Raw genomic sequence first — 26459 nt, forward strand, 5'->3', positions numbered from 1 at the left:
TACCATTTATATGGAATCTTCTTAGTGAGTTAGTCTAGTAGAAAATGTTATTGACATGCACTCATGTGTTGTATCATGTTGACACCAACAATTTTGACACATGAAATTTATCGTTATCTTTTAATAGAATTGTTCAATAATAAGATAGTCTTATCACATTATTTATGTCCTTCGTCAGGATAATACTAAAGCTATGAACGTTTTTAAATTGACTACCATATGTGCTCATAGAGACCTCAAAATTAAGCTACTGGTTGATCTCATCATTATAGTTCTATCAAACAAAGATATTTTTCAGTCATACAATATGTACTTACAAATAAAATGTGTCATTTAAATGTTCAAATATAACTTTTTATGAATTTATATTATCGAAAAGATTGACTTTAGAACACCTACTATAATAGATGACAATGCAACAATGGGGCTATTAAGATTAGGAGATTGGGTGATGCAAGTGGAGGAAAGGTATTATTTTATTTACCAAGAAAATTTACCACATTTTGCTTTTTTACCTTAGATTTTTTGTGAATGGTATTATATTTTGGGTGCAAAAGATATGATTTATACATTCAATGGATATAGAAATAATTTAGACAAAACCTAGGCGGGAAAATGCTAATCACTCGCTTGTAGACTGTTTCCACCGTGGGCACATAATTTTCTAATTAGCGGTGAATGAATCCTTCAATCACTTATATAATCTGTGATTAATTATGTGTGTGTGTGTATATATATATATATTTAACATAATATAAGATTGTGGTCCAGCTGAGTCGATGGCTGACTGACTTTGAGAGAAGTCGTGTAAGATAAGAAGTGAGCGACTAAGAAAGAGAGAGAATATTCTCCCTAGGTAGCTTTCTTTTTGGTGTTTTCTTCTGAGTTTCGGTACTTTTTCTTGCAAGGGGACTCTAATTTCTTGACTAAGATCCAAGTTTTTCAGTTAATTTTTTTTTTAATTTAAAGGGGTGGAGAAATTTGAAAAATTTTCTGAGAAAATTCTCAAGGTTATATTTTGCCAAGGAGCCTTTGTTTTTTATATTTTTTGGTAGGTTCTGGTTCGAGCTTCTCACTTAGTTTCTTCTAGTTTAGATAGTCTGGGACAAACCCAGCAGTTACTTTGTGTTTAAAAATGATTTCTCAAGATGGTCTTTCGGTTCCTTCTACAATTAAAGCCTTTGTTCAAGAACCCAACTCAAACCCTAACCCTAATCCTAATACAAGTCAGTTGAAGAGGAAGAGAAATTTACCGGGAAATCCAGGTAAGTAAATATATCTTCACACATATAATTCTTCTTTTTCTGCATGCTTGTTTATTTCTTTGTTTTGTTAATTTTCTACCTTTTGTTCTTGATGAGTTCTTTTGTTTAAATCAGATCCAGATGCAGAAGTTGTAGCTTTATCTCCAAAGTCTCTCATGGCCACCAACCGATTCATCTGTGAAATTTGCAACAAGGGTTTCCAAAGAGACCAGAACTTGCAGCTTCATCGAAGAGGCCACAATCTTCCATGGAAGCTAAAGCAAAGAACAAATAAAGAAGTTAAAAAGAAGGTGTATCTTTGCCCAGAAAAGACCTGCGTACACCATGACCCATCAAGAGCCCTAGGTGACCTTACAGGAATAAAGAAACACTATAGCAGAAAACATGGAGAAAAGAAGTGGAAGTGCGAGAAATGTTCAAAGAAGTATGCAGTTCAGTCAGATTGGAAAGCTCATAGTAAGATCTGTGGCACGAGAGAGTACAGATGTGACTGTGGCACACTCTTTTCCAGGTAAATAAATGTAATCAATATATATATATATATATATATATATATATATATATATATATATATATATATATATATATATATATATATATATATATATATATATATATATATATATATATCTGTTTTTGAAGCATCTTTATTGCTCTAAATTTATTCTTCACTTTATATGATTTGTTTGTTGAAGAATTAAATGCCCACCACGCACGTAGAGAGGCTTTCATTCTTATATATGAGCTTAACACTCTTCTAACGAAGTTGTTATTGTTTGTTCTTTTGTTTTCGTTCATTATCAAACAGGAAGGACAGCTTTATCACCCACAGAGCTTTTTGTGATGCTTTAGCTGAAGAAAGTGCGAGGTTCACTCCCATTTCGTCTACCAATCCAAATTTTAGAATCGACTTCGGAACAAGCAATAATCCTCAACTTCCTCAATTTTCATCTGTTTTTAGGCCGCAGTCTGCAGGACCGCAGCTCGTTGGCAATCTCGGTGTAGATGGCCAAAAGCCGAGGCGACCGCTATGGCTAGACCAAGCCAATTCTCAACTCAAGCCAACTGGGAATATCGCTAGTAATTCTAATTCTATTTTGACACCAAACTCTTCAAGCTTGCCCGAGTTGGCACAAATGACACCGTTGAGTATGTACCCCTTGTCCCAAATGCAGTGGTTCAACAAGTACCCTGAAGCATCATTTGCAGGAGCCAATCTCTCTATATCATCAGCATTGCCTCGGGGACCCAAAGAGGAAGAGGAATTCAAGGGTTCATATAACTTGTCTGAGTACATTTCGCCTTTGTATCCGAATAACCAGAGTCACCAACAAGCCCCAGCTCACATGTCAGCCACTGCGCTCTTGCAAAAAGCGGCACAAATGGGATCTACGAGAAGCAACCCGGCGATGAGCAGTAGCACTGGGTTTGGGTTAATGAGTTCTTTGTCTTCTTATGACCAGGACAAGAATAATGAAGTCAACAAGTTTTTAAAGCAACCGAATCAATCTGTTCAGAACTTGAACGAGTTAATGAATTCTTTATCTTCTTCCGCCATTGGAGTCGCTGGGGCGTCCTCGGGAGATCTAAATTCAAGCACTTTAATGATTAACACCAAGAACAATATAGATCATCTGTTAATGCCAACAAATGGAAGGCAAAGTCAAACAATTCCAACTGAAACTCTGAATGGAGGTAATTCAAATGAAGCTGAAAGAAGTTTAACAAGAGATTTTCTGGGTGTAGGAGGCCATCATGACCAGATCAGCAGGCCATTCTCTCAGCTAGAGCTCGCAAAGTTCATGGATTTGAGCCAGTACAGTGCACATCAGTGAAGTGATCAAAGAATCCCCAACCTAACAAGGTTAAGTTAGTAGTAGCACATACACTAAAAGACAGTCTTAAGAGAAGTAGAGAGAACTGAATTAGCTAGGACAATGATGAAAGCCTTTTCGAGAAGGTGCAGTTGCAGTCAGTGAAAGCAAGCGAGTCAACTCAGGGAAAACAGAGAGAGAAAGGTCTTGTGAGCTGTGAGGAAGGGCTAAAGGGGGCCAGTGCACGGTGAAAGAGAGTTAGCAGAAGGAGACATGGCAATCAGAAGGGAGTGGGTCCTAGCCTAGCCATGCATGTAGCTGCAATTTTTTTATTTTACTTTTAAATTTATTTAACGTTTTTATGAATCTATGGTGGTGACCAGTTGTTGTCTTGTCTCTCTTGCTTTTTCACACGCTGTGACTGGCGGCTGTGGATGAGTGGGACCGGCAGTGACCATTTCAAGTTTCAAATAAAAAAGGGCATCATGTACCCTTCAACTACGCAACGTGTGTTTCCATTTTCATTTCTTCCGATACCTTTCTATACTTATAAATGGACTTATAATTTTGGAAAATTTATTTCACATTCCTTCTCCACTTTGTTTATTTCAATCGGTGCTCTTTTTTCATTATTTATATTAACCATTCAAAATTTTCATAATCTAATCATTAAATTAACCTCCAAATGTAACGATAAAGAAAGTAAAAAATTTTATCTTTATATGTTAAGAAATTGAATCCAAACTTTAAGTAAAACTTCAAATATCTCAATGTGATAAAGTTACTTATACGCAAGGGTATACTATTCACAACTTTCAGATTGTCATGTTCATTGAAGATTTCACATATAAATTAGGATTTATATTCAATTGCATTCCACATGTTTGACCCCTTAGTTATTGAATTTTCTACTGTATAGTCTAAAAAATTAGTTTTTTTTTTTAATCGGGACCTTGTCTATATTATTTAGACAGATTAATTTAAAATATAATGATTAAACCTATAATTATTATACTAGATAAATCAAAATTTATTAAACGTAATAAAAGTTTAAACCCAAACTTTCGATCTTCTTAAAAATTTTAATGTTTTACTAATTTTACGAATATTTAAAACCTAAAAAACTAGTTTTCTTTATAAGAAAATTGGTGCTTGTTGTCCATCTTGTTCTTCAATAATTGTCGTGTCCCAAAGCCTTAGATTTGAATAATCCAAAAATGGATCTTTGGTTGTAATACAAAAACTTTTTAAATGACTCTTTACATAGAAGATATCAACCTAAAACATAACATTATATAAAAACAATAGCTAATTTTTTATTTTGTTCAAGTCCGAATCAATCTAAAATACTTAAATGGAGCATATCACCGCAAGATGCCAATATGCAGCTAAGTTGTAGGATTTTGTGTAACATAGATTCATTAAATTTTGTGAATAAATTTATACCTATTATAGAAAGTCTTGCATTTAAATCGGGAGCGATGAGACATTATTTTTGCTATATATATTTGTATGGCATATAATTGCCCACTTCCAATATTGCTTGCCACCGCAAGAGCGCGTTAAGCTTTCATTTTAATTGCCACCCACATATATGAAAAAATAAGTCAAACCAGGTACTAATTGGGACACTTTTCTCTTCCCTATACATAACATATGTTGAAAGTTTTTGGGATTTAGAATTCTCTACGCTTCATTGACTTCAATCTTCACGTCCACAATCAATAATTATGCCCTTGCTTGCGGCCCTTCTAAGTATTAATTGCCTTCCTTTTGAATGATCCAATAACTTGGACCAAAACGAGAAAAAATATAATTTCAACATTAAAAAAATATATAAAAAAGAAAGAAGAAATCATTTATGGCTAGCAAGACTGCTTATTTCATGTATAAGTTATAATTAATTTAGGTAATAATCATAAATAAATAAGAAAGGAGAAGTGAGAATTATTGGAATTTGTTGAACTTAATTTATCTTGATTAGAGAGAATTTGATAAGAACAACCATGAATTACTATAGAGAATATGTTCGCATATAAATTTAAAATAATATTATTCATATATAATTTGTGTATATAGATAATATATTATCATATGATTATATATTATTTTATTTTTAATTTAAAATTACTCAATCATATAATTATATATTATATATATTTAAAATATGTATCAAATAAACCATGATAATTTCCCCTAAAATATATACTCGGAACAAAAATTTCCCTATAGATGTCTAAAATGGGTAAAAAAAGAAAAAAAGCTTTTATTTATATCTTCAAATGGTTAGTTACTTAGTCACTTAGTGTTAATATTCATCCGTTATCCTCTAATTTATAAATATTTAACATTTCTCTTAAATTTTATTGAATTTTTATATGTAAAAGTGATAGTATACATATTTATTATGAGTATTAATCTTAATATTAATAATAATATTTTACTGTATAATTAAATAATTATAAATAAATGATAAGATAATACTTAATTATATGATAATATTTAAAACAACTTTCTAAAAGCCCTCCCTAAAATAGAAGGTAACCAAAATTCTTCTAAAATAGAAACTAAACAACATGACATAATGATAAGGTGACGATTATGCAATTTTCTAGAAGTGACGATGATGCAATTAAAGATCATACTCTATGCAGGATCGAAGTTGGCCAACACACTGAAATGTGGACCAATGCACTAGACTAATCTAACTTCAGCCGAGAGTCTTAACCAACCAGCAATCGAGTTTTTCAAGGCAAATACAGATTGTCATTTTCTTTAAAAAATCTAATCATCTACCCTAATTTTTGGTCTTGCAATATGCAGTTAGTATAAAATAAAATAAAATTAAGTTACAATTCAAAGATTTATGGACTTTATGAATAGACAAATGGTAGACATCTCATTTTTTAACAATAAAATTGAGTATACCATCAACTATTAAAATTCTTTTTCATCCTTATTATTGGTTAAAATTATTAAAGTTTTCAATGTTTTATAGTTATAATATCACCGATAATAAACTTAGAGATACAGTATGGAGAAATCAAATTGTATAAAAGTTAAAATATAAAAAACCAATTAACAAATAATGAAATCTAATATGCATCGGTGTGAGATTTTAAAGAGTATTTTAATATTTTTAATATATAATATTTTAATAATTAATTAAACTTAAAAAGACACCAAAATATTCATTTTTCATTGCTAAAGGGATATTTACAAATGTTCAAAACCTAATAGAGGTTAGGTAAGCCTTCTTAACTCTCCTTGGGTCCGCTATTGAATATAATTATGCATAAAATTATGATAAAATTTTGGCTTTAATATCAATGAAGGAGTTGTATGATTGGATCCCAATTAAGATTCCAACGAGGGATTTCATGATATCTTTAAATAATGTAGGGATGTGGGAAAAACCCTGTTAAAGTTTGATTAAAATTTGAGTTGAAGGAGCTTTCGTTGTCCCAAGCCAACTCAACTTTCAACACAACCATCATTTCAAGTGAAACTCTATATGCAACAACCACACAACACTTACATAATTATCGTGGATGTGATTACTTTTGAAAAAGACCCTTTATCAAATATTAATTACCTAGATCTTTTCTTGAGATTAAATCAATTATTTCAACATGGGCAAGCAAAATACTCTTTATAAATCAGACTCATCAGATACTTGATTTTTGTTATAATTCTTATACAAAACTGGTTTATCTTAAATAAGTTTCGATCCTAATTTTTGTTGAAGTGACCAATTTCAATTCTAACCCAATTCGACACCCTAAGAAATGGAAACTAACAAAGAACCGGATTCATATTTGAAGTAATAAAGATGGGCTTTATTATCACATGTATGGTCCCTTTAATTAAGATGAACTTTTCTTCTACTGAATTTAAAAAAAAAGAAAGAAAAAGAAAAAGAATAGTATCCTTGTATTCTAGATTTTTTTTTTTTTGAATCTTGGTCCAAAGTTGGTGCCAAAGGCTAAGGTTGCATCACCGGTCGTTTTATTTTGAATGGGGAGTCGGTTCAAATGTCTTTGTGATCAACAGATGGTATGATTGACATAGATGTTTATATGGGACAAGAAAACAACTCGACAATTATAGTATTCAAGCATGCCTGGCAAAAGGCCTAATTTATCAGCTATATATCGTTCTTTCTTGTATGGATTCATCATAGTGGACCATTTCGGTTTCGTTACACATTATTTACGGCCCACTTGCTAGTTCATTTGACTTTTGATCCCAAGTTCATATCATAATTCTATGTTATTTCGTATTTATCATTTACATTGAAAACTGAATTATAGGTATAGATGACAATTTAACTTGCGAAATTGGATCTTCGATCTATCTCTTCTCGAATAGAGAAAGAACTCTCTGATAAAGATGGGAACGGGACAAGGATGAAGATAAATATATCTTCGACCTATTCTCTATCTAATTCGTCCCCTTTCTTACATATTTTTTAAATTTTATTTTTAAAAAATTTTTAATTATTACAAATATATTTTAACACTTTATAGATATTTCCAAGTGGAGATTGGGTGGAAAAAATATGGGAAAATTTTTTCGTGGGAATGGGGAGAGAAAGGGAAGAAAAATTCTTTTAAATAGGAAGAGGTAGGGGATTCTCTGTTATTCTCGTATCGGAGACGAAGCGAAGATAGGGACTAAAGTATTCGTCCCTCCTCGCCCTGTTGTCATCTCTAATTACTGTTGAATATAGGAATTTGATATAAAATAAATGACAAACGTCCTTGACATATAAGCATTTACGAAACAAAATGCCATAATTCAAGAATTATATAAATCGCATATATAAAAAATAATAATAATAATAAAAGAAACTTCAAAACTCAACCTTATAAGAAATGACAAACAAGCAATATCATACAACATGAGATTGGAAAACAGAAAAAATAAAACAGAAGAACACTCACCATCTCGATTGATTTTCAATACCAACGCTCAATTTGAATAAATCACAGCTTAATTACTAAATTTTCTTTTATTGTCATAGAGAAAACATTGTTGCTGCAACCATAGCAAGCCCGAACAATACCACATTTTGCATGGCTACCTTGATACTCAAGTCACCAGAGGCGGCCAATGTAGTGTCATCAACATCATCAGCCTTTTTCTTTTTAGGATTTGCTGGTGCAGGTGCCGGTGCCGGAGGCTTAGCACCGAAAAGATCCCAAGGAAGAAGCACTTGGTCAACTTGATAAACAGCAAATTGGCCGTCAGTATATACGGTGCCAGACACGCTCGTGTTGGTAATACCTGTGGATATGTTCACACTATTGCCGTAAGAGGTGACATTAAGCGGGTATTTGTATCGGCTACTATCTCCGGCGTTTGTGCTGATTGGATTGCTCAAAGTTTGAAACTGAGAGAGCGAAATGTATGTGGGAATTACATGGAACTGAACCAATGCCATCTTTTGTTCATCGCTTAGGGAGTTGAGAGTGCCCGTGCTGAGGCTATTGAAGGCGTTATCACTGGGCGCAAAGAGGGTCATGCCATTGTTTGTGTCATTGAGTTGGTGATCGATCTGATCAGCAACTGCAGTGGCCTTCATGAGCCGGATGAGAAGCGAAAATTGGCCAGCTTTTTCGAGTATTTTTGTGACGTTTGTTGGGCCTGATGGTGCTGGAGCTGCAGCTGGCTGGGCAACAGTTGTGCTGAAATGTATAAAAAAGAGGATAATTAGTGATAAATAGAATAGAGGTTTCATCATGATCATCTTTGTAGTATTTAACTTTAATGGAAGAAGAATGGAATTTGAAAAAAGTTTGGATGAATTAATACTGACAACAGAGGGGGGCCTTTATTATGGAAGGAAGAGAATTAAGTTAGGTGAAACGTACCATTTTAGTTAAAAAATTTCAGCTGTTAAGCAGCTTTAATTTTCTATCGGTGGAAGGAATCAGTGAAAGAGGGATGATGAACACTGTTAGAGCGACTAGATTGCTTGAAATGGCAGGAAGAACAGGTGATTTCAAGTAGTTGCGTGGGCAAATAAAGATGAAAATGATAGCTCTTATTTGTAGTTGTATAAATAGTGAAAATGGGCTTAGATTGGTTGCCACAACCTTAAGAAAGAAGTTTCTTTTGTTCTACTTCAATTCTGGCAGGATCAGTAGTGTTTCATGAAGGTGGATGGAGATTTACAGCGGCCCAACTTCATGAATACAATTGTCTATCTTCATGAAAATTACGTTCTGGAATTGTCAACTGAGATGGCTCATCTGGGTCCCTAACTATTTAATCGGAGATGGTCCACTTAATTATTCCGGAAGTTGAAGTGTTCAGTCTTCAGTTCTTTCGACAGCTCATTCTGATTTCAGATAGATGGCAAAGGTACTTAGACAAAATTGATCAATTCTAGGGGTGTTACCAATGTAACCAAAACAAAATTTTAAACACTAAAGTACCCTCGTCACTTTTATATCAACCGCAATACTTTAAACAAACGAACACCACAATCAGATCCTACAAAGTTCAAAAATTCTTATTTTCGCACTCTCACTCAAATTTTAATATTATGATTTTGAAATAAAAATTTTTTTGTTACATCTAAATAATTATACGAATATTAACTTAATTTTTTATTTATTTGATGTATTGAACTGAGTTAATAAGTTTAAAGTTTATTTTGAAATCACAAATGAAAGAAAAGACTGATTTAATAATTTTCCTGTAGAACAACGAAGGGAGTTAAATGATATTTTACAATGGGAGTCAACTGATTTTTTGAATGTGCAGGGTTAATTGATAGTGTACATATTTTGGATTAATTAATATTTTAGATATATGGGTTAATGATATTTTATACCATGTGGGGTAAATTGATTTTTTTAAAAAAATTTGTGATAAATAAAAAAAATTTCAAAATATTTAGTTAAATGGAAAATTTCAAACAATCGATTTTTTTTAAGAATATATTTATTAAATAATTTACTTACAAATTTATATATTATTATTATAAGATTGATCGATATATTGAATATTATTATTGTTTTAATTCAATTATGAGGGGAATGGATGAGGATATAAGGTAATAAAATGAAATACTTTAGCCAATTACTCTCATATGAATAGCAACAAATGCAATCAAACAATCGATATTATGTATACATATTTTTTAATATACAATTAATTATATAAATAATGTATTATTATACGATCAAATATTATTTTATTATTAATTTAAAATTATTTATCTATATAATAATATATGATTTATATATCTAATTATATATTAAAAACATACACATATAATTTTATTGTAATAAAAAACAATATAAACACATGAGATTCATACTCATTGCTCAATAGACCCCAATTCCATGAAGGGCTTCTAAGACCTGCAGTCTTTTGTATGGAAAGATGAGATTTTATTCAACCTCCATCTCTTTCTTAAAACCTCTCAAACGTGATTAAATTAAGCACAAATCTGTAATTTGGGCGACAACCGAGCTATCTTTTTTTATTTAAAAAAGCTGAATGACGATCCAAAAAAAAAAAAAAACAAGCCAGTTTGGTTGTCGCCCAATGTTACATATGATTTGGGCCTTCTTTTCATGGTTTTTGCAGAGATCCAACAGTCATGTAGCCTCAGAAATTGTACTGGGCTTTCACATCATATGAGATGTGAGTATAAATATTATTTAAAATATATTTTCTATTCACAAGTAAGTGTTAACTTTTTATTTAAAAAAATTGTTTTTAAAAATATTTTAATTATTCATATATTATTTTAAAAATATTTTTAAAAAGAAAAAAGAAAGCACGGAATTCCTTTGCACAGTTGCAATTCACATAAGTGAAATTAGAAAAGAAAAAGAAAATTACAAGACAAGCAAGCAAGTATCAACCAAAAGCTCAGAAGTTCGATTGGAAAGCGCTCACCATGCCGATCAATTGTGAAAGAACTTTGGCCCCCAGCTCATCATAATTCTTTATCTTCTTATAAAGAAAATGATATAACTGCAACCATTGCAAGCCCAATGAATATCATATTTTGTGTAGTGAGGATCCTCTGACTCATTGCACCAGAGGCATTCACTTTATCTGCAAGAGAATCATCACTGTTCTCCTTCTTACCTTTTGCAGTTGAAGGCGCCGGTGCCGGAGGCTTGGCGCCAAAAATGTTCCAGGGAAGAAGAACTTTGTCTACTTGATAAATAGCAAGCTGGCCATCACTGTATACTGTCCCTGACAGACTAGTGTTAGTAATGCCTGTTGATATATTCACTGAATTTGGGTAAGCCGTCACGTTAAGAGGAAATGTGAATTTGCTTGTGTCGCCAGCATTTGTTCTTACCGGATTACTCACAGTTTGAAACTCTGATAGGGGAATGTATGAAGAGATTGCGTGAAATTGCATTAATTCTTCCTTTTTTTCATCGTTGAAGGAGTTGAGAACGCCCGAACGAAGACTAGAAAACGCACTATCAGATGGTGCAAAGATGGTCATGCCATTTTTGAGTCATTGAGTTGTTTCTCAATCTGGTCAGCCACTGAGGTGGATTTCAGGAGTCGAATAAATAGCGAAAATTGCCCGGCTTTTTCAAGGATTTGGGTGACGTTGGTGGGCCCAGAAGCAGGAATCAGTGGAGATACGGTGGGTTTAGGTGAAGTTGGCGGTGCTACTGAAGAAGCTGCCGGCTGGGCTACGGTTTTAGTGCAATGAAGGAGAAACAAGAGGAAAAGAAGGGAAAAAGATAAGAAAGACTGTCCCATCATCATTTTTGCAGTATATATTTTCTCTAATTGTAGCTAAAAGCAATGCAAAGTCAAGAACCTTGCAGAAAACAGTGCAAATTTCAATGCAAGACTAAGCTTTGCTGAAAATGTTTGATGATTTTGGAAATAGAGGAGAAAGCATTTATAATGATTGTAAAAGGATGCAATTAGGTAAAGTGGGAATTTTTTGTTACTAAAACATATCTTTATCAATGAGCAACACAATCTTTGTTATATAGGTGGAGGGAACCATTGAAAAAGATATGATACTGCAAGCAATCTGTAGCTGCAACCTGCTTGCCTGAAGAGGCAGGAAAAAATTTCAGAAGGGATTTCAAGTTAATAAGCAATTTGGGTTTGCTTTATAATGGATGGATTGAACAGTTAGTTCCATCATCATATCAAGTGCTTTTCCAAAAAGATTGAAAGCGAAGTATATAATAACAAAGATAATTTATTAAAAAGATGGGTAATCAATTAATGAAGTGCATTGAGCGAAGGAGATAGAGGACCAATATTAAGATGGCAGTTTAGTAGGCAAGTTGATAGTATTGAGTGAACTTATCAGGGTTGCAGAGGAAAAGGCAATGAAATGAAAGTTAATCTCGATTGATTATATAATTTAGATTTTGTGGCTATAATTGTTAGTAAGCTGTCACAGCACAACCTTACATGCGCTATTTAAGTTTTATTAAATCTCTTTCTAAGACTCAATAAGTAAATTTTAAAAGATTTATATAAACTTTCAAAAGTTAGTGAATATGAGTTTTGAGTTTATAGTAAACCTTGTGTGGGAATAAGTCTTTTTGATCATTCTAAAATTGAAATTTTATTGGAGTAATGATAAATATTTGGCCATTGAGATGAGAGTATAATCTGCAGCTAGCTTAGGCAGAACACCTAGGCCCTCTGGAGAGGCCACATTTTCATACGAATTGTATGTAGGCCCTAGAAACCTTGTTGCTCTCTGACCAAGGTAAGGCAGCTTAGAGTTAGCATTTTCTTTTCCTGATATAGGCCATGGATGAGATAAAATCAAGCCCTTCAATTTTCAAGGCAAGGCCTGTTGTTTTTAAGGACTCTTCTCGTTCCATTCCATCGTCCCTGAAGAAATAAATTAAGCCACATATCAAATGAGGATAACAGAGGCACGTATTACATCGGTACAATACGGGGTATGAATGAAACAAATCCTGTAAAATGAATATAGTTCAATATGTCATTCAATGCTCCTGCAAGATGAAGAGCAAGAAAATCCTCTTTTCACAGGTTGAGCCGAAAAATACTTTTAAAAAAAAGCTACAATGTCAATCTTATTGGCCCACGCATACAAACAATCGAAATGTCTTCCGCTCTGGTTTTTCCTGCCTCTTCAAGCAAACTAGTTGCCGCCACAGAATCGTCGATCTCTCTCTGTTGATTCTATCAACGTATACAACAAAGATTGGGTTGCTACTTGACAACAACTTAACTTGCGCTAACTATAACTCAACATTATACCTATATTTATCCTCTTGTTAACCATTATAAGTACCTCCACCCCTTCTTCCGAATTCATCGAGCATTTTCACAAGTGTAGTCTTGCATTGAAACATTTGCATTGTTTTCTAGAAGATAGCTAGCTACGACTCTCGAAATACTGCAAGGATGGTGATGAAACAAACTTTCTTCTCCTTTTCACTTCTCCTCTTTCTCTTCCATTGCACCACAACCGTAGCCCAGGCGCCAATCCCAGCTCCATTACCTCCTCCAACTCCTCCCACCCCAACCGCATCTCCTCCAGCTCCTCCTCTCCCTACCAAATCACCTCCAGCTCCACTCGTACCCGCTGCTGCTCCAGGTCCATCTGGCCCCACCAATGTCACCAAAATCCTTGAAAAGGCCAAGGGATTTTCCCTCTTTATTCGTCTTTTAAAATCCACCTCAGTGGCTGATCAGATTGAGAAACAACTCAATGACTCGAGCAATGGCGTCACCATCTTTGCACCAACTGATGGTGCGTTTTCTAGTCTTAGTTCAGGCGTTCTCAACTCCTTGAACGATGAGCAGAAGGAGGAATTAATCCAATTTCATGTAATCTCTTCATACATCCCTTTATCACAGTTTCAAACTGTGAGTAACCCACTGAGAACAAATGCAGGAGACACAAGTAAATACACCTTTCCACTTAATGTGACCGCTTACCCCAATTCAGTGAATATCTCAACAGGTATTACAAACACTAGTTTGTCTGGTACTGTTTACAGTGATGGGCAGCTTGCTATTTATCAATTAGACAAAGTGCTTCTTCCCTGGAACATTTTTGGCGCTAAGCCTCCATCCCCGGCACCTTCACCAACAAAACGTAAGAAGGAGAACGATGATAGCATTTCGGATGACACCACTGCTGCAGATAGTTCAACTGATGATAACGCGAATGCCTCAGGAGCAATGAGTCTCACGATCATGACCATGCAAATTACGGTGCTTTCTGGGGTAGCGATGGTTTCAGCAATGGTACTTTCTTTATGAAAAACATAAAGAAATGTGTGTGATAAGTTATGATGAGGGTCGAAGTTACTTTGATCTAGTAGTCGTCAATGATTTTGCAGAGTCGGATTGAAGGGTGGTGACAGAAAATAAATCGAGATGGTGAGAGCTTTCAAGTAATTCTCCATTTCGATCAGTCGTTTGGGCTTTTGTTTGATATGAATTGCTTCTTCATGTTTGAAATTGAGGATTGTTTTGTATTAAGTTTATATTTTCTTTTCCAGTCATGTAACATCTGAAAATGTACAATAATGTGAGCAAATATTTTTTTCTCGTTTAGGTGCATGTATCTTGGTAATAAAAGTTGTTTTAATTGTTTTTTTTTTCCTCATTTATTGTAAAATTAAAATACATAAAAAAGATAAATGCTTGTGACTTTATCTTAAACATAAAGTTTAATAGTAATTATTTAAGGCCAAAAGACTTATCCCCACCCAGGTTTAATATATTTTCAAACTCCCATCCGTGTAATTTCAAAACTCAAATACTCATTTTTTTGTTAAAATTTTCTGCTAGAGTTAAGAGTAAAAATATTATTTAGCTAAAATATTTTTAAAAAACTAAAATTTTATTATATTTCCCTTCTTTAAATTAAAAATCTAACAATTTTTTCTCACTCAAAGTTTGAAAAGTGATCATTCCCCCTAAGGCTTTTTTTCCCTTCTTTGGCAACCACCTTGGTTCCAATCAACAATCAGTCTTCATTGTATTTTCTTCTTCCACTGATCTTTCGACATTAACATGCATTTTTATCAAACAAAGATGAATCGTTTTCATCTGATGAAGAGACATCGTCTGGGCAGACAAAGATGAATCATCTTCGTCTACCCTAGATTAACATTAGAAGATTACTTAGAACCCTTTTTCTTAATCTTCTGATCGTCTTCGTCTACCTAAAGAGACAACGTCTTAGTCTCTTTGTCAGACAAGGACGATTCATCGTCATCCGATGAAAATGCAAGTCAATGCTAGAAGATCGCCAGAAGAGGAAGATACAATGGAGGCCAGTTGTCAACCGAAATCGAGATGGTCATCGAGAAGGGGCCTAGGGAAGAAATGGTTATTTTTCAAACTTTGGTAGGAATAAATTATTAGGTTTTTAAACTAAGGGAGGAAATGTGATAAAATTTTAGTTTTTTAAATAGTTTTAGCTAAATGATATTTTTACCTATAACTCTAATAGAAAATTTTAACAGAAATATAAGTATTTAAATTTTTAAAATTTTACAAATAAGAGTTTGGGAATATACTAAACCTTAGGTGGGAATAAGTCTTTTGGCCTTTCTTTAATAAACATACAGGATATGTATGTATGCCATTGGATTTGTGTCGAAATACAATTTTTTAGTATAACAAAATGAATTTAGCGGTTTCAAATTTTATATGATGAACATTTTGGATATGTATGTACACAATCAAATATTAATATGATGAACATGAATGATGAAATATAACATCTTTAATTAAATCTCAAATGGAGAAAACGAAATTGATATGGCTACTGATAAACAAGATTTTAGGCACCCGAGTAGCGCCTTCGACTGTGCGCACGCCCCGTGCACCCGAGTTTGTATGTATACATGCACCTACGCTTGTGTGCGAATGTCTCGTGTAAGTCAACGCATGTTGTCCACCATGTCTATGCCAACTTGATTGCATACCGAACACCTTCCTATTCACATCAGTGCATATTTTCACAGCCAATTATATGTCGCCACACCTTGCCCCAGGCATGGTTTCAATTCGACCCGTGCCACCTAGCACGAGTCTCGTGTCAAGATCATGACCTGAGCTACTAACATGCGGAGCAGTTTTGATGCCTTTGGACATTCAGTACACTAACATGTGGTGTACATACATATCCCAACTTTTTATTAAAGAAACACTTTTAAACTTTATGTTTAAGATAAAGTCACGAGCATTTATCTTTTTTATGTATTTAATTTACATATAAATTGCTTTCAATTTTACATTAAATGACAAAAACAAACAAACCATTAAAACACCTTTTATTACTAAGATACATGCATTTAAACGAGAAAAAAAATTGACTCACATTATTGTACATTTTCAGATGTTACATGGTTGAAAAAGAAAATATAAAAATAATTAAAAAAAAATCTTCAAATTCAAACATAAAGAAGCAATCAATATCAAACAAAAGCCAAAAGGACTGATCGAAATGGAGAATTAATTGAAAGCTCTCGCCATGTCGATTTATTTTCCGTCACCACCCTTCACTCCGACTCTGCAAAATCATTGACGACTACTAGATCAAAGTAACCTCGACCCTCATCATAACTTATCACACGCATTTCTTTATGTTCTTCATAAAGAAAGTACTATTGCTAAAATCATGGCAAACCCGGAAAGCACCGTAGTTTGTATGGTCATGATCGTGAGACTCATTGCTCCCGAGGCATTCACGTTATCATCAGTTGAACTATCTGCAGCAGTGGTATCATCAGTTGTGCTATCATTGTTCTCCTTCTTACGTTTTGTTGGTGAAGGTGCCGGGGATGGAGGCTTGGCCCCAAAAATGTTCATGGGAAGAAGCACTTTGTCTAATTGATAAATAGCAAGCTGCCCATCGCTGTAAACAGTACCAGACAAACTAGTGTGTGTAAGACCTGTTGAGATATTCACTGAATTGGGATAAGCGGTCACATTTAGTGGAAAGGAGTATTTACTTGTGTCTCCTGCATTTGTTCTCAGTGGGTTACTCACAGTTTGAAACTGTGATAAAGGGATGTATGAAGAGAGTACGTGAAATTGGATTAATTCCTCCTTCTGTTCATCGTTCAAGGAATTGAGAACGCCTGAACTAAGACTAGAAAACGCACCATCAGTTGGTGCAAAAATGGTGACGCCATTGTTTGAGTCATTGAGCTGTTTCTCAATCTGATCAGCCACTGAGGTGGATTTTAAGAGACGAATAAAGAGGGAAAATCCCTTGGCCTTTTCAAGGATTTTGGTGACATTGGTGGGGCCAGATGGGCTTGGAGCAGCAGCGGGCACCAGTGGAGCTGGAGGTGATTTGGTAGGGGCAGCTGGAGGTGATTTGGTAGGGAGAGGAGGAGCCGGAGGAGATGCGGTTGGGGTGGGAGGAGTTGGAGGAGGTAATGGAGCTGGGATTGGCGCCTGGGCTACTGATGTGGTGCAATGGAAGAGAAAGAGAAGTAAAAAGGAGAAGAAAGTTTGTTTCATCACCATCTTTGTAGTATTTCGAGAGTTGTAGCTAGCTATTTTTAAGAAAACAATGAAAATGTTCCAATGCAAGACTAGACTTGCGAAAATGCTTGATGAATTCGGAAGAGGGGGAGGAGGTATTTATAATGGTTGTAAAAAGATGAAATTAGGCCACATGTGAAGATTAGTTAGCAAATTAAACCCCTTTTTTAAATATCAAATGGCAAATTAGGTCACAAGATACTTCTAGTGGGTGTATGGGCAAATTTAATAAAGATGTACATGATGTATAGCTTCGCTTTTAGTATTATCCGAAAAGAAGTTTCACTTGCTCTCTACTTTGTTGTATAGAGCAGTGCTTGAAGATTGATGGTGATTTGTGAGATGAGGAAGTCTCCCAACCTAACGAATGATATCCTTTATCTTAGTGAAAATTACATTCTAGTTAGATGAGGAAGTTGAAATGGCTTATCTTGATGTTATTTTTCCCATATAGATATCCTAATTCTGAAAATCCTGATGATATGTGATTTTAATTAATTTCACATGTCGTTTTCTAATTATCATTAACTTTCATTTATTAATTAGGTTATTATTTCGAATGATAATTCAGAAGCTCTTTAAATTCATGTATCGTGCGGATTTGGTGAGCTGGGTTTGGCCCCATCTCTACTTTTTATGGGATCTAAAATATGTTTAGCACTAAGGATAATTTACATGGCAATTAGTTGCCCTATGAAAATTGATAGTGACTGACTAGTTGTACTTTGATGGGCTGCAAATTCACTTTCAATTAGGAGAAGATGTTTGTTATGTAATCCTCAAATTTCAGGACCAATTTACTCTTCTGTGAGTTTAACACAAGATTTTGTCTTTCACTCAAAAACCAATATGTTCTTTGGAAATTATGTAATGTTGTTTATAACATTAAATCGTTCTAACACATATTCTCCACTTTCTCTGGTCTGAGTATCTAAAGCCGCATGTAGATGGAGCTTTTGCTTGAACAAGAGAATTATAACAAAAGTATTACTTGATTTGAATATTCATAGGTTACAAGGAACTGAAACGGGAACCTGAGCAATGTATAATTTGATAAGGTTATTTAAAAAAAAAAATGTGAAGCAGATTTTCCTAATCACATTAGAGAAACAATAATAGTCATGTGCTTGTCTTGAATGATCTTATGTTGAATTATAATAAACAATAAACGCAGTACTTTTACCCACAAGAAATTTGTCAGATTAAACAAAGTTTTATATCTAGCAGCCCACCTGAACCCTCTTTTTTTCCTTCCTTTTCAAGCAAACTAACTCTGCAATAGTAACCAGACTCCATACTTGACACCATTATAAAAACGCTCTATCCTACTTCCAATTCAGCAAACACCTTTTGCAGAGTGTCAGAGTCCAACTTAGCATAATTAAACACTTTTACATAACACTCAAAATAATAGAAAGATGATGATGAAGCAATCTTTCTTCCCTTTATCACTTCTCCTCCTGTTTCTCCTTCATTGCACCTCAACCCAAGCCCAGCCGGCTGCTGCTCCAGCTGCACCAACTCCACCAAGCGCCCCAACAATAGCTCCAACTCCACCCAGTCCAATGACCCCAATCGTAACCATTAATCCACCCCCTATTGGAGCTCCAATTCCATCTGGCCCTACTAACGTCATAAAAATCCTTGAAAAGGCAGGCCGCTTTACTCTCCTAATTCGCCTTTTAAAATCCACCACTGTCATTAACCAAATCGAGCATCAGATTAACAGCACAAATGGTCGGCTCACCCTCTTTGCACCAACCGATGGTGCATTTTCTAGTCTCAGTTCAGGCACTCTCAACTCCCTCACCGATCCACAGAAGGAGTCGTTGATTCAATTTCATGTAATCTCTTCATATATTTCGTTACCACAGTTTCAAACAGTGAGTAATCCACTGAGAACAAATGCGGGAGATAATAGTAGATATAGATATCAGCTTAATGCGACCGCTTATCCCAATTCAGTGAATATATCAACAGGCCTCACTAACACTAGTGTGTCTGCGGTTGTATATTCTGATGGCCAGCTTGCCATTTATCAAGTTGATAAGGTGCTTCTTCCTTGGGACATTTTTGGAGCTAAGCCTCCTCCAGCAACCGCTCCCGCTCCCGCTCCGGGACCTGAAAAGCCTAAGAAGGTGAAGCCTGCGGCTGTTGCATATAGTCCTGATGATAGTAAAACAGATGCCGCCGATGTCTCTGGCGCTATAAGTCTCACAATGAACGTGCAAAATGTGGTATTGTTCGGGGCTGCTATCGTTGCACTATTGATCAATTTTTCTTAACTTTAAGAGGATAAGCTGGGTTATTGTGTCCAATTTCTGTAATGGACTCAAGTATGATTATGATTATTCTCCAGATTGAACGATGGTGATGGAGTCTTCTTTTTACCAATAATGTGCAGACTTGCAAAATTCACGCTTGTGTTTGTGATATTAGATTTTTCATTATTCTTTGTTATTTAATTTTTTTTAAAAAAAAAGCTGAGTGATTTGAGTTTTTCCTACCAACTTTTCAGAAATATGTAAGAAATTAATATGAAAGAACTATTATGTTTGTTTCTTTTATTTTGTTCTTAAATTCCAACACCAAATCATGAAATGCAATTTGGCACAAGTGATTGAAAATAATAACAGAATTAATAGCGACATTTTTATGGTGATTTCATTTCGTATTCGACAACTTACGTCCACAATTCTGCTATTAAATTTTAATTACCATCTTGTAAAGTAATAATATGAATGTTAAAAGTATCGTTCATAAATATTTGTACAATTCTTAATTTATATGACAAGAATCAAAATTAAATATGTACTTACATGATTCAATGTCATAACTATTGTACAATGAATCTGGACAAATCTATTTATTAAGAAAAGTGTTCGTGTGCCATTAGAGTGATCCTTATCTTATAATGATATGAGATGAAAAAGATATAATAAGGAGATTGTTGGAGGAATGATTGTAACTGTCAAGGGTTATTCTTTATACTCTCTAGACAGAAAATCTTTGCTTGCATTGTATCATAGACTCGTGTGTAAATGATATGGTTGGTTGTTGCTTACCGTTCTTATAGCTAGTCGTTATATAATGGTTGATTTTTCTTCAATTTCTTTTCTATAAGTTTAATAAAAGAAGAATTTGATTCCACAATAACTGATTTTTGTGTGATTTTTAATGTAAAAATGTTTATATTAGTTTCTTTTAAGTGATACATAAACTAGAAAATTCATATTAAATTTACAATTTGGAAGGCAAAGCATTTGGTTTATTGAGTATAAGTGGAAAGATAGTGCGGGAGATGGTTTGTTGTGTGATTCTAATATGATTAATCTTGGCCATCTCTTCTATTGGATTTGCATCGATTTGGACCATTGAATCTACTTGAAAACTCTAATATTAATGCAATCTAGTATTAGGGTTATTTTCATTCCAAGCATTATATTATTTTAAAATCTTTAATAATATAATGGAGTGTTTTTTCAACTGTTTTCACAGCTAAATCATATCAATCGGTTCAACCGGGAACTGGCTCATGATCCAATCTGAATTTTATGTTAAAATTTTAGCCAAATCCGATTAAAATCAACAGAACCAAGTTTAACCATAATTAATACCTTAATTCAATAATTTTTTAGTCTATTGTTTAATTTTTTAGTGAAAGCAATCCTATCCATAGTATTTTATCCTAACAAGATTGATGTTCAAGTCAAATCTGCCAATGTTATCAAAATTATCTATTAAAGAGTCATTAGAAAATAGCATTTGTAATTTAAGGAAGTTCTCAACTCTTTAGGGTCTGAACGGTTAAGAATGCGTATATTTAGACTAATAATTCTTGCTTTTTTAGTTTATATTTTTTTCCATACAAAAGAGGACTACCACTTAGAGTATGAGAATTGTTATTTTTGTTGGTAAATATCTTTATGTATAATTTTGTAATAAAAAATTAATAAAATTATTTGAAATAGTTGAACCAATCAATCGAACCATAAACCAGTAAAACAATCCATTCATTTTCTTGTCTGGTTTTAAAAATATTTGTTTTTCCATCTCTTTTTAAATTACTTTTTAGATTTAATCATCACTTTTATTCTCTAAAGCTGCTCAATTCTCTATTATCGTAATGCTTGGGTTGTGGATAAGTATATGCAAACCCCGTGGGCTTATCATTGAGAGCACACTAGTCTATGTGTTGGATGTCACAGGCCACCAAGCAACCCAAACTTGTCATCAATGTAGATGGACCAATTAAAAAAGGAAAAAAGATGAAGATCATGGGACGAGCCATCTCAACTTGAATGCATGCTAATGTGCACATCATCAGCAATATATCATAGTGACCAGGATGGTTGACATTGACATAAGATAATAACATCATTTTCATTAGGATAAAGGACAGCATTCATGAGGTTGGGCCCTGGCCTCGTTTCACAATTCACCGTCAGTCTTCATCAAGTATGATTGCTCTTGCAAGAAGTATAGCAAACAAAATCTTCTTTCATCATGTTATGTTTTTATTTATTTTTTGCTTGCCTTGTCAGGCAAATTAGTTCACACATCACTCTTCATTGATTCCCTCCATGTATCTAACGAAGATATAGAGTTACTTCCTGATAAAAACTGTGATTTTGCTAAGTAAAGCTGCTTGTGTCACCTAAATTCATCCTCGTACACCAGAATAAATACCGTTTCTCCTCGTTCGAAATTTATCAATCACTTCTGGCATTAAACATTTCCATTGTTTTCTGCAAGAACCATTCTAGCATTTGCAAAAGTTTTCTACTCAAAATACAAGAAAGATGATGATGCAACAATCTTTATTCTCTTATTCACTTATCCTCCTCTTTCTCCTCCATTGCACCACAACTCTAGCCCAGCCAGCCGCTGCACCGGCTGTACCAGCTGGCCCTACTGCAGCTCCTCCACCGGGTCCAGTCGTAAAACTAACCCCACCACCTATTGGAGCTCCAATTCCTTCTGGACCCACCAATGTCAGCAGAATCCTTGAACAGGCAGGCCGCTTCACTTTCTTAATTCGCCTACTAAAGACCACCACAGTCATTGACCAAATCGAGCAACAACTCAACAGCACAAACGGTCGCTTGACCCTCTTTGCGCCTACTGATGCTGCGTTTTCCAGTCTCAGTTCAGGCACTCTCAACTCCCTAACGGATCCACAGAAAGAATCACTCATTCAGTTTCATGTACTCTCCTCATATATATCGCAATCACAATTCCAAACTGCAAGTAATCCATTAAGAACAAACGCGGGAGACAACAGTAGATACAAATATCAGCTTAATGCCACCGCTTACTCAAATTCAATCAATGTATCAACAGGTATCACTAACACTAGCGTGTCTGCAGTGATATATTCCGATGGGCAGGTGGCTATTTATCAAGTGGAGAAGGTGCTGCTTCCGTGGGAAATTTTTGGCTCTAAACCTCCAGCAACATCTCCTGCACCGGCGCCCAGTGCACCGGCACCGGCACCGGCACCGGCACTGGCACCCTCAGCTGGAAAACCTAAGAAGGTGAAGCCTGGCTCCGTTGCACTTAGTCCTGTTGATGATGATACTACTGAAGTGGATGCCTCTGGTGCAGTGAGCCTCATGACCGTGCAACATGTGGTATTCTTTTTGGCTGCTATGATTGCACCAATCATTTTTTTATAGGCAAGTGGAACGGTACTGGTGATTGATATCACTCTATATATATATATATATATATATACAGTCACTATGGCTGCTTTGCAATAATGTACTAAGGCAATATATCTGCATGATCTTGCCTGTTTGAGTTTGAATTTTGAGGATTATTTATGTTTTTCGCGTCTTAGTTACTCCAGATTTGGAATTGTACTGAAGTTTGGTTGTGGGATAATATGGGGTTACGACATTTAGTTAGACTCATGACTCTTTCGAGAACCACAACCCAAAAAAGTATCTCATGGATGACACTGAGATTTCCCTGCTCAGTTTTATATCACATGTATGAGATTTGATCACTTATATTTTTACTAGTATGCGTTAAAGAGTATAATTGATGTTATTTTTCTAAGCCATGAGATTCCTCTCATAATCATTTGATATCCGCAATCTTTGCAACATAAACTAAAATAAAATTGACTAGAATTTGAAGAGATTTTGATGTGTCTACTATTATATAATAGAAATATGTGTTGAATAAAATAAAGAGAAATAAATGAAGAAATAGGACACAAAATTCTTAATGTGGTTCGGTCTATAATCAAAATGCATATATCTATATCGTAGATATTAACTTATGTGTATCGTAAATAATACAAAAGAATTTATAAGTTATTGTTTAATTTTCATTGTCACATCCTACCTTTCTCTAGGATAACCTTCCTATTTATAAGACTATCAAGGGGAAATTTATTAAATTAAGAGATCTAGGATTTCTAATCTTAATAAGATTTCTATTAATGTCTTATGATTTCAATTGAACTATGATCAAATATTGACAATATCGGAAATATCATGTTTAGGAAGGAAAAAATATCTTATTATTGTTGTTATGAATGCAGAATAAGTTATATATGTAGAAAATACTAGACAAATTCCTCTTTTGATGGAAGTGTATTCACTGTCTTGAGCTGATTAGTTTTGGATTGTCAGGTGTTGACTCATGTAAAAACAAGTATAAACATTTTTACTTTAAAAATCATACAAAAAAATAAATCATTATACAGTCAAACTTTTCATTAGGGCTGGATTCGAATCGAGTCAAACTCGGCTCGGTTTATATAGAGTTGGCTCAAGTTCGAACTTGAGCTCGAGCTCGACCGAGCTCGGCTAAGGCCGGCTCGTTTTGAGCTCGACCGAGCCGAGTTAGAGCTTGGCTCGTTTTTCGTTATTAAAACGACATCGTTTTGATACATATTGATCAAAACGACGTCGTTTTGTATCAAAAATTTTAATTAGAAAATCTGACAAGTAGTTCAAACTTGAGCTCGAGCTCGACTAAAACCGGCTTGTTTCGGGTTCCACTGAGCCGAGCTCGAGCTAACTCGGTTCGAATCCAACCCTACTTTTCATTGATCAAACTCACAAAAAAAATATCAAAGAAATAATACGTCATTATATAATGACAAGTTATATGAACTGGAACCAACGACGTCATATATATACACAAGTCCATTGTACAATATAAGCTGAAGACTTTTTGTTTAGAGAGTCGAGGGAAGAACTCTTGGACAATCTCGTCCGCATACCAATTTTATCCCATTTCGTTACAGGATAAAGATCACTTTTTACTAAACGAGGGCATACAAACATGCACTTTCCTTAACAAAAGGATTTGTCCTGATTTATTGTATAAATATTATGACATTCAATTATGTAATTACATATTTAACATCGTCTTTTATCATGTAAATTAAAAATTATACAAAAGTTTAAAAGCAACAGTATTAACATTTATATTATTACTCTACCAAATGATAATTAAAAAATTAATAATATAATAGTGAATATAAACACTTTCAAATAGCAAACCAAACCACTTTTAAAAGGCCACTATATTCATCATTTTATTGTTTTCAATCACATGCACCAAATTGAATTTCATGATTTTGTGTAAGATTTTTTCTGGCAAAATAAAAGCAATAAACAGCATAGCTCTTTCATATTAATTTCTTACATATTTATGAAAAATTGGCAAGGAAAAACACAAAACCCTCCTCTTTTTTTTTTTTAAATAACCAAAAATAATGAAAAATCTAATACTGCAAACACAAGCATGAATTCTGCAAGTGTGCGCATTATTGGTAAAAACGAAGACTCCATCACCATCGTTCAATCCGGAGAATATTCAAAGTCGAGCTCATTAGGGAAATTGGACCCAACAACCCAACTTATCCGCTTGAAGTTACGAAAAATTGATTAATGGTGCAACGATAGCAACCCCAAACAATACCACATTTTGCATGTTCATTCTGAGACTCATCGCGCCAGAGACATCGGCCGCATCTGTTTTACCGTCATCAGGACTATATGCAACGGCCGCAGGCTTTTCCTTCTTAGGCTTTTCAGGTGCCGGTGCCAGAGCGGCTGCTGGAGGCTTAGCTCCAAAAATTTCCCAAGGAAGAAGCACCTTATCGACTTGATAAATGGCAAGCTGGCCATCAGAATATACGATTGCAGACACACTAGTGTTAGTGAGGCCTGTTGATATATTCACTGAATTGGGATAAGCGGTCGCATTGAGCTGGTATCTGTATCTACTATTATCCCCCGCATTTGTTCTCAATGGATTACTCACTGTTTGAAACTGTGGTAACGAAATATATGAAGAAATTACATGAAATTGAATCAACGACTCCTTCTGTGGATCGGTGAGGGAGTTGAGAGTGCCTGAACTGAGACTAGAAAATGCACCATCGGTTGGTGCAAAGAGGGTGAGGCGACCATTTGTGCTGTTGATCTGATGCTCGATTTGGTTAATGACAGTGGTGGATTTTAAAAGGCGAATTAGGAGAGTAAAGCGGCCTGCCTTTTCAAGGATTTTGATGACGTTAGTAGGGCCAGATGGAATTGGAGCTCCAATAGGGGGTGGATTAATGGTTACGATTGGGGTCATTGGACTGGGTGGAGTTGGAGCTATGGCTGGGGCGCTTGGTGGAGTTGGTGCAGCTGGAGCAGCAGCCGGCTGAGCTTGGGTTGAGATGCAATGAAGGACAAACAGAAGGAGAAGTGATAAAGAGAAAAAAGATTGCTTCATTGTCATCTTTCTATTATTTCGAGTGTTGTAGCCCTTTTATGGTGGAAAATTATGTACAAGTGTTTAATTATGCTAAGATTGGACAAACACTCTGCACAAAGTGTTTGCTGAAGTT

The 26459-nt window shown here is 34.7% G+C and overlaps 7 protein-coding genes and 1 pseudogene across 8 annotated transcripts; 4 read left to right on the forward strand and 4 right to left on the reverse strand.

Moving 5' to 3' along the window:
• Positions 1–776: 776 nt before the first annotated feature.
• On the forward strand, positions 777–3580 carry LOC123224889 (zinc finger protein BALDIBIS-like). 2 transcript variants are annotated; one of them, XM_044648643.1, is made up of 4 exons: positions 777–1265; positions 1380–1776; positions 2074–2133; positions 2227–3580. In XM_044648643.1, the coding sequence occupies exons 1-4, from the start codon at positions 1136–1138 to the stop codon at positions 3098–3100; spliced, it is 1461 nt and encodes a 486-aa protein (XP_044504578.1). In that variant the 5' UTR covers positions 777–1135; the 3' UTR covers positions 3101–3580. The 2 variants fall into 2 exon arrangements, with proteins under 2 accessions (XP_044504578.1, XP_044504577.1); XM_044648642.1 differs by having other exon boundaries at positions 778–1265; positions 2074–3580.
• A 4343-nt stretch (positions 3581–7923) lies between these two features.
• Positions 7924–8895, reverse strand: LOC123225448 (fasciclin-like arabinogalactan protein 12). Its single transcript, XM_044649392.1, has one exon. It carries the CDS (start codon positions 8829–8831, stop codon positions 8100–8102), a length of 732 nt encoding a protein of 243 aa, XP_044505327.1. The 5' UTR covers positions 8832–8895; the 3' UTR covers positions 7924–8099.
• A 2162-nt stretch (positions 8896–11057) lies between these two features.
• On the reverse strand, positions 11058–11951 carry LOC123226593 (annotated as a pseudogene).
• A 1456-nt stretch (positions 11952–13407) lies between these two features.
• LOC123225345 (fasciclin-like arabinogalactan protein 12) lies at positions 13408–14682 on the forward strand. Its single transcript, XM_044649280.1, has one exon. It carries the CDS (start codon positions 13484–13486, stop codon positions 14345–14347), a length of 864 nt encoding a protein of 287 aa, XP_044505215.1. The 5' UTR covers positions 13408–13483; the 3' UTR covers positions 14348–14682.
• Positions 14683–16361: 1679 nt separating this feature from the next.
• LOC123225342 (fasciclin-like arabinogalactan protein 12) lies at positions 16362–17660 on the reverse strand. Its single transcript, XM_044649278.1, has one exon. It carries the CDS (start codon positions 17576–17578, stop codon positions 16694–16696), a length of 885 nt encoding a protein of 294 aa, XP_044505213.1. The 5' UTR covers positions 17579–17660; the 3' UTR covers positions 16362–16693.
• A 1280-nt stretch (positions 17661–18940) lies between these two features.
• Positions 18941–20098, forward strand: LOC123225344 (fasciclin-like arabinogalactan protein 12). The gene has a single exon (XM_044649279.1). The coding sequence runs from the start codon at positions 19015–19017 to the stop codon at positions 19879–19881; it is 867 nt and encodes a 288-aa protein (XP_044505214.1). The 5' UTR covers positions 18941–19014; the 3' UTR covers positions 19882–20098.
• Positions 20099–22326: 2228 nt separating this feature from the next.
• LOC123226534 (fasciclin-like arabinogalactan protein 12) lies at positions 22327–23401 on the forward strand. Its single transcript, XM_044651059.1, has one exon. The coding sequence runs from the start codon at positions 22399–22401 to the stop codon at positions 23272–23274; it is 876 nt and encodes a 291-aa protein (XP_044506994.1). The 5' UTR covers positions 22327–22398; the 3' UTR covers positions 23275–23401.
• A 1866-nt stretch (positions 23402–25267) lies between these two features.
• LOC123226497 (fasciclin-like arabinogalactan protein 12) lies at positions 25268–26459 on the reverse strand. Its single transcript, XM_044651023.1, has one exon. It carries the CDS (start codon positions 26348–26350, stop codon positions 25493–25495), a length of 858 nt encoding a protein of 285 aa, XP_044506958.1. The 5' UTR covers positions 26351–26459; the 3' UTR covers positions 25268–25492.

This window comes from Mangifera indica, chromosome 9 (genome assembly GCF_011075055.1).
Source record: "Mangifera indica cultivar Alphonso chromosome 9, CATAS_Mindica_2.1, whole genome shotgun sequence".
NCBI classification, from domain to species: Eukaryota; Viridiplantae; Streptophyta; class Magnoliopsida; order Sapindales; family Anacardiaceae; genus Mangifera; species Mangifera indica.